Source organism: Dreissena polymorpha, chromosome 7, assembly GCF_020536995.1.
Source record: "Dreissena polymorpha isolate Duluth1 chromosome 7, UMN_Dpol_1.0, whole genome shotgun sequence".
Taxonomy (NCBI): domain Eukaryota; kingdom Metazoa; phylum Mollusca; class Bivalvia; order Myida; family Dreissenidae; genus Dreissena; species Dreissena polymorpha.
In genome coordinates, this window is record NC_068361.1 from 79,665,090 (window position 1) to 79,673,511 (window position 8,422).

An 8,422-nucleotide genomic window follows, 5' to 3' on the forward strand; every position below is an offset into this window, starting at 1 on the left:
TTCGCCTTGCTTCTAAGCAGAGAATTGTAAAGCATAATAAATGTTGTTTTTGTGTCCGCTTAAACCCCGATAAGGATTCGATTTCACGATTGTTGGAAAGTATAACTTCTATACATCCATTTTATAATTTCAAACAAGGTTTTCTTCCTTAATAAGTATGTATTTCCTCGTGAGAAAGAGATTTGTATAGCATATAGAGAATACTAGGTCGGTGCCGAATAAAGCAAAGTTTATTTTGCGAGGCTTAGAAAATCAGAACCACGAGCCTTGGCGAGTGGTTCAGATTTTCGTGCCGAGCAAGATAAACTTTGCTTTATTCGGCACCGACCTAGTATTCGATTTATCCCATCAATTTTCTTAGTCGTAAATTATTTCTTTAAACATAGAATAGGAAAATCGAACTAGACGGAAAATCCCAAAGATATTTTAAGCAAACATTGTTTCATTATTTTAATCGTGTCGAGCCTAATACATTACAAAAAGATCAGTAACCAACCTGTTTTTCGTTTATCATACCTCTACGTCCCCGATTTTTAAGAAATAATGAAAAAAAAGACACTAAACAACTGCATCTTTAGCGTGAAACAACATGCATTGTGTCGTATGACGTATCAATAATGACGTCACGAGTACGCGCACTTAATATTTGTAAATAATGTTTATTTGCTTTTTGAGTTGCATTATGTGTAAAAACTATATTACATCTTGGTATCAAATTGTTTGTTTTGTTGAATCTGATTCGATTTTACTAAAACTGATTACTTTATAGTTGATTCCGAGTAATATGAACATTCTTCGCCGCGCGTGACAGCTATATTTCAGCACTGCTGAAATAAAGGTACATTTATTTCACAGTGGTTTATTTCGACAATGCACGTCTGATGATGGGATAAAATATTTTGTTATATATTAAAATAGGGTATTGAACAGTTGGTACTAGACTAATCAATGACGGAGATGACTTAAAGTGGCTTTGTCAAGAACCACAGGGCATGTGCATAGTGTAAATAGAGAATACTAGGTCGGTGCCGAATAAAGCAAAGTTTATTTTGCGAGGCTTAGAAAATCTGAACCACGAGCCTTGGCGAGTGGTTCAGATTTTCGTGCCGAGCAAGATAAACTTTGCTTTATTCGGCACCGACCTAGTATTCGATTTATCCCATCAATTTTCTTAGTCGTAAATTATTTCTTTAAACATAGAATAGGAAAATCGAACTAGACGGAAAATTCCAAAGATATTTTAAGCAAACATTGTTTCATTATTTTAATCGTGTCGAGCCTAATACATTACAAAAAGATCAGTAACCAACCTGTTTTTTCGTTTATCATACCTCTACGTCCCCGATTTTTAAGAAATAATGAAAAAAAGAGACACTAAACAACTGCATCTTTAGCGTGAAACTACATGCATTGTGTCGTATGACGTGTTAATAATGACGTCACGAGTACGCGCACTTAATATTTGTAAATAATGTTTATTTGCTTTTTGAGTTGCATTATGTGATAAAACTATATTACATCTTGGTATCAAATTGTTTGTTTTGTTGAATCTGATTCGATTTTACTAAAAATGATTACTTTATAGTTGATTCCGAGTAATATGAACATTCTTCGCCGCGCGTGACAGCTGTATTTCAGCACTGCTGAAATAAAGGAAAATTTATTCCACAGTGGTTTATTTCGACAATGCACGTCTGATGATGGGATAAATATCAAATACATTATCACACAATCACGTGCATGTACTTGTTGATTTCAGATTCGCCACATCGTAAAGGGAATACTACTCATGTGCTGTTGTATATTCCAAACATAATTGGTACGTATGAATGTAGTCAATGTACAGAGAGTAAAAAACTTAAATATGTTATCATAATATGATAGCATATATTAAGCTATATATCAATTCATAATTGTTATAAGTAACACTATCTCACACAAACGTGCACCCGAAATCGCATTTAAAAATGTATTGCAATATAAAACAGATATTTATATATTTTCAAATCGCAAATATTTATTACGTTATGTCACGTTATATACGTATGGTGTTTTTTTCAGAATGGTCGAACGTTTATAACGTATCTTTGTTGTGTTTCACACGGCTCAACATTTAAAATAAAAATTTCATCTCTAGACTCGTCTTCAACCAATCGTAGCATTAGCTCTATGTGACCAAATGTGAAACTACCATTCCGTTTCGGAAGGAAAGTTGTTGCATCAATATTTCAAAAGCTACATATCTGTTTCTAGCAAAACTGAAAGCTATGAAATTAATGCCGCGCATATTATGTCGTTCAAGTTTAAGAATGCAAAAATGTGGCTTTCTTAATGGCCTTCTTTAATATATTTCGCCGTATTAGCTCTGAGTTCATCTTTAACCTTTAATACAAAATCTTATGTAAAATTCTCAGGAAATTAAAATATCACGATTTACTCATGATATTTAAGGTCATGTCCTGCGACAATACAATGCTGACATGCATACCGTTGTCACAGTGAGCGTTTAAACTCGTGTAAACTTGAAATCTCGTGTGAACGACTGCATCACAGATAACACGGCGTCTCACTTATCTTTCCTTCCAAATATTAAGAGAAACTTGATGAAGTATTCATTGGTGATGCTTAAAGGGACTGTCCAACAGTCAAAAGCGTCGTTCGACACGAATCGATATTTTGGCGAACTACGAGGATTGCTTATATAGCTAAAAATACCTCCACAGTTGACGTGAGCGTGGATGTTCGAGTGGTAAAGTCGGGAGGCATTTTACTCCAAAACTCCATGACTCTACTACTAGGGGTCAGTGGTTCGAGTCCTGTGGAGGTTAACGTTTTTTCTTCTTTTTTAAAATTGTATTCTTATTTTTTACTGGAGATTTTTAGTTCAAATGTTTAAATTTATCAATATAAAGCATTGAAAGCAGTTACTGACAAGCTACTGATAGTGATACTGATGCTTATTATGATGATAATAATGATGATATTCATGGCGACGAAAACGACGACTACGATGATGGTGATTATGATGATGATGTTGATGATGATGATTATGATTTTTATGACCATGAGCATGATAATCGCAATATGATGATGACCCGAACGATGGTCATTGCTATGAACATTGTACCGCTGATTCCAGTGTGAGAAATCCCTTTAATGTTCATGCAAAATGACCAGTTTAATGATGGTAATATTTTATTATAATGATAAAGACAACGTCTATTGAACACGGAATAATATGCATCTTCATGTTTTTCAGATTACATTCGAATTCTATTCTTATGTCTCTTTTGCTACCTCGCTCGAACAGACAGATGTGCGGCAGCTCTCTGTTATGTCGTCAGTTTTGCTTTAGACGAGTTGGACGGGAACCTAGCGAGATATTTTGTACAAAGTAACGTTTTTAATACGTTTGACTTGCAATATTTAGTAAGCGCTTGTTTATTTTATATTGAGGCCAGTCTTACAAAAATGCTTGTTTGTCATTGTCTACCCAAGGTCACTGATAAAGAGCGTATGTGTAGGTATATAAATAAGCGCGCATATTTTTTCATATAGCATACACTTTCAAATTTGTATTAAGATAAACGCAACAAACTGGGTGTATTTAAGCACTAAAAATATTAAAATTGTTCAGTGTTTATTTCAGCCTCCGAGTTTGGCATGCTATTAGACATCCTGATTGACGAAGCGTCCGTGACGGCGTTGTGTCACGTGCTCGCCACGCTATATCCGGTGTACACCCTGGCGTTTCAGATGTTCTCAATACTAGATTTCTGCGGCCAATGGAGCATCTATCATTTGTAAATATCGTTATCAAGTAATTAGTATAATGATCATCTTCGTGTGCATCTGTATTATCTAAATCCTTATCACGTCATGACGATGATGATTACTATGATGATATCAATAATAATAATAATAATTATTATTATAATTATGATAACAATAATTTAATACTAATAAATAATATAATAATAAATGAAAAGCCTCATGATTATGTTTGTCATCATTTTCTTATTCTTCATCATCGTCAATGTTTTCATTATTATATTAATTAAAACATTAATATATTTTTGCCATTTGTATTATCATTATTATAATAAAAACACTTATATTAGATTCTGCCGTCGTCTGAAATTTAAACATCTTAGTAAATATATTCCATGAAATGGTTTGTACCTAATTTATTTAGAATAAATTTGTCTTTATCTGCTTTATCTAGATTATATCGTTCGATCCTGATTTATATAAACATCTTTCCTCACAATGCATTGGCCAGATGTGTATACTCTGATTTTAGTGCAGCGAGATTTAGAAATAACGACTACAAACACCAAGATAATTGGCTGACGAAAATTTATTTTAACAGCTATATGTAAGTACTCATATAGCCTATTATGTGTTTCCTCATCGGAGCGCCATCTAAATATCCAAGATTTCCGAAAATATAAATAAATTTGTCAATAATAATTATACTATTTGTGCAATAATATTGAAGAAATGTAAGTTAATAACTTAATTTAATCAATCATTATTATTATATAAAGTATGACATAAAACACCATAATGGAGCAGATGTAACTGTATGCATTGATAAAAGCAGTATATTTACGATATAATATCCTATGGAGCGCCTCAAAATATTGATACAAGAATTTCGCTATTCGTTATTTTCTATCCTAGGTAAACTACTTTTGATTTATTATATATACTACAAGTATTATTAATCAGAGTGTAACGGCACATTACACCAGCGGATATATGTCAGTCAAAGACTGATTTGATGACGTTTGTATTTCTCTGGTACCACCCCTAGACATCGCAATCATTTTACCGTTTACACGACTGGGTGGAATGTATAATATAAGTTGCGTAGCGGCATTGTAAACCAAACAAATGCATTTTTGCCCGTTGCATTCATTAATTTGCGTCATTTTCAAATGTCTACATGCTGACACAAATTGTTGGGAAAATAAGAATAACGAACCCCGCTCTGGGAAAACGGGTTTAATTCATGTGCGTAAAGTGCCGTCCCAGATTAGAAAGTGCCATCCCAGATTAGCCTGTGCAGCCCGCACAAGTAATCACGGACAACACTGTCCGCTTTTATTAGACTTTTCGTTGACATGAAGACTTGTTTAAATGGTAAACCAGTCTAGGCGGAAAGTGTCCCACTCGATAAGCCTGTGCGGAATATGCTGTGTAATTAGGGACGACAGTTTAAGCACATTAATTAAACCCCATTATCCCAGAGCTCGACTTAAATTGGAACTGAATCTGGTCATGAGGGTAGTCGATCCTGCTACATAGTATATTTCATTCTGTAGGTGCCCAACCTGTTCTGGGTGTACGGAAATCACGTGTTCCTGCTGTCCCTCTACCTGGGTCATGGTGACCCCGGACCCACAGGTGCTATGATTTCTTACAACTTACATACGATTGCTCAACGCAATACTTACTATTTATTAAAAGCTTTTCCAACGCATTTATTTAAAAAAAAATCATTCTCTTTATCAATATTTGCAGTGAGATTCACAACATAAAGGACATTAGAATACGCATTATGTAAAATTGCACAAAGACTGAACCACATTTACACCACACGTGCGTTTGTGTTCCAATGAAAGTCCCGAGTATTATTATGTTGTTATACATATATTTGCTGTTTTTTGTTCCTTACTATTATAATGTATTCGCTGTGTTACGCCTATAATTATGCAGTCTCTTTCCCACGTATATAGAGAATAATAGGTTAGTGTTGATTATAGATCAGGTTTATCATGCGAGACTTAGAAAACAAAAAGCACGAGCCTTGGCGATCTATAATCAACCTGATCTATAATCAACACTAATCTATTATTTTATTTATCTCACTTTTTATTCAGTAAACCTTTTTATTTAAACAAAATTAGTTTAACTTGATAATATCGCTGGATTTATGACGTCAGTTTATCGAAAAAATGACGTCATTTCGTGCCGTGGTTTATGCAGAAATTTAATCAACGGAGCTTTAATCAACCGAATTCGCTGTAAAAGTGGGATAAAATAATGTCTACTCTGCGATACTTCAATTTGCATTAGTACCACGTATTATAACGCATGCGCTGCGATGCGCCTATTAACAGTCTCTTTTCCACTTATTATATTGTTCACGCTGCTATACATCTATTTGCAGTCTCTTTCCCAGTATTAATTATGTGTTCTCTGCGATACTTCTATTTACAATATGTTCCCATGTATTATAAGGTATACGCTGGTTTGCGCCTTTTTTCAATCCCTGTCCCAATTATTACAACGTTAACATTGTGATGCGTCCATTTGCAGTCCCCATAGCTGGCTGGCAAGTCGGACTGTGGAATCTGCTCGCCTACCTCAGCGCGCCTTGGGCCGTGTCCCGCCTGTGCATTATGCTTGTCACACTCGTCGACCGAATGTACCGTCTGGCACTTATGCAACACCGTAGTTCGTCGCAAGGTGGCGGTGACGTCAATGGCCACCTGACTCGGATGACCAATGGCACGAATGGAGCACATATCCAAAGATTGCATGCGAATGATGACTGAACGTTGAAAATAACTAGACAATCTTTCATTGACTGCAACGTTATGCAAATATATTAATTTTTTTATTCAATATAATACAAACAATGTATACATGTATATGATCATACAACATAGTGATTGTACAAAGCAATAAAATTCAGACATGTTATACAAGATATGCTAATATATATTTTGTTTAAAGAGAAAAGAAAAGAACAACAGAAGAATAGCTATGAAAAATGATGAGTTGTATAAAGTCGGAAGAAAGCATACTGGACTTGTGTGTTTTGTTGTATATTCACAATGATCTTATAAGATTGAAAAAAAATATACAAAAACATTTTAGAAAGATAAACTAACATTAGAGTGAAATGTATATAAGTGGACAAACATTATGAGAATTTAATTCGATTCCATTTTGTTCAAAGATTTGTAATGTGTCATTACTGAGGGCTATTTCTTTCTCAATCTGGATTCAATTAAAATTTGGTACTTGTTTTTTGTACTTCATGTTTAAGATAAAATATTTCATCATTATAAGAATAAAATTCACAATATTATTACAGTCTATTGATTTTAATGAGTAAATTCTGAATCTTACATTTAAGAAAGATAGTTTAACGTTTAGTTGCTGTTGTTCAAGAAAAGATACTAATTGATTCCAAATAGGCTGGATGTGTTTGCACTCCCAAAAAAGATGTTCTATAGTTTCGATGTTTTCACTGCAGAAGTCACACAGATTTGAGTTAGATAATTTGCATTTAAAGAGATATTTATTTCTAGCTATATTTCTATGGATGTATTTATATTGAAAATTTCTCAGTGTGCTTTCAATAGTTGCTTTATATGGCATGGTAAATATGTGTTTCCAATTAAGTTCATGTTCTCCGAAAAGGACTTGCCATGTATTTTGGGTTTTGGATTTTTCTGTAGTCTTAATTTGTTGTGTGTAAAATATTTTATTCGTTTTGTTTTTTTCTTCCAAGTATGTTTTCTACGAATTTTGTTTGAGTACATGGTGTATTATTTGTATTGATTTCAGATTTAATATGTATGGGTATGCTTTTGATTAGTGTGTAATACTTCAGGAAATTATTTGAAGGTATTCCGTATCTGTAGCATATATCATCAAAAGAGTAGAAATCCTTAATTCTGTAGTCATATAATTGGTCGACATATTTAATGCTTCGTTCAAACCAATCTTTATAGAAAAACGTCTTATTGTTTGAAGTTATGTCTTTATTGTTCCATAAAATAGTTTTACTGCTGGTTTTGGTTTCTAGGTTATGAGTGACATCATGCAAATATTAGTAGAAGACGTGTTTTAAAGGAATAACGGTCCCATGTTTCTTTGTATTTAATATAAATGTACATGTACGCCACACTTAGGTAATTCCATGTGCCGGATATTAGGTTCCAGTTCCATGGATTATAGAGCACAGTAGTTCTCTACCGTCGAAATCACATTATTTGTAACGAACGAAGTGTTTTCAAATTGGACATTGTTTAATAGAATTCACCACGTGGCACGTTGTCTGTTTTGTATCCAAAATATAAATGATATGTTACATGTTATTGCATTGTGTACGACTAAATAAAAATGTGAAAACGTCTTTTTGTTTGATTAGCGTTTATTTTACATGTATAAGTAAAATTGGTAAGTTAAATGAATACCACTTTATAATTGTCGTCGTCGGTTAATTTCAAAAACGGGTCTGTTTTGTATGAAGCTAGTAACATGCGCCCATAGGGTCACAATTCGCCGCCTCCCTTAATTAAGACTGTTAGCAAAATAATTGTGAAAGCTGACATCTGGCAAACCATATTTTAAGCACGACTCGGTTTAAATGGCGATTTAGGTCCATCTTGAAGTTCTT

The 8,422-nt window shown here is 33.8% G+C and overlaps 1 protein-coding gene across 4 annotated transcripts in view; it reads left to right on the forward strand.

Moving 5' to 3' along the window:
- The window catches only part of LOC127837245 (CDP-diacylglycerol--inositol 3-phosphatidyltransferase-like), a 74,184-nt gene extending 66,026 nt beyond the window's left edge, over nucleotides 1-8,158 (forward strand). Inside the window, exons 6-7 of one of the 4 annotated variants that reach the window (XM_052364165.1) lie at nucleotides 5,331-5,412; nucleotides 6,328-8,158. In XM_052364165.1, coding sequence (XP_052220125.1) covers nucleotides 5,331-5,412; nucleotides 6,328-6,566 — 321 coding nt within the window. In that variant the 3' untranslated portion in view covers nucleotides 6,567-8,158. The remainder of the gene's footprint in view (nucleotides 1-5,330; nucleotides 5,413-6,327) is intronic. The other 3 variants (XR_008029193.1, XM_052364163.1, XM_052364164.1) reach the window with 3 other exon arrangements.
- Nucleotides 8,159-8,422: the final 264 nt, after the last annotated feature.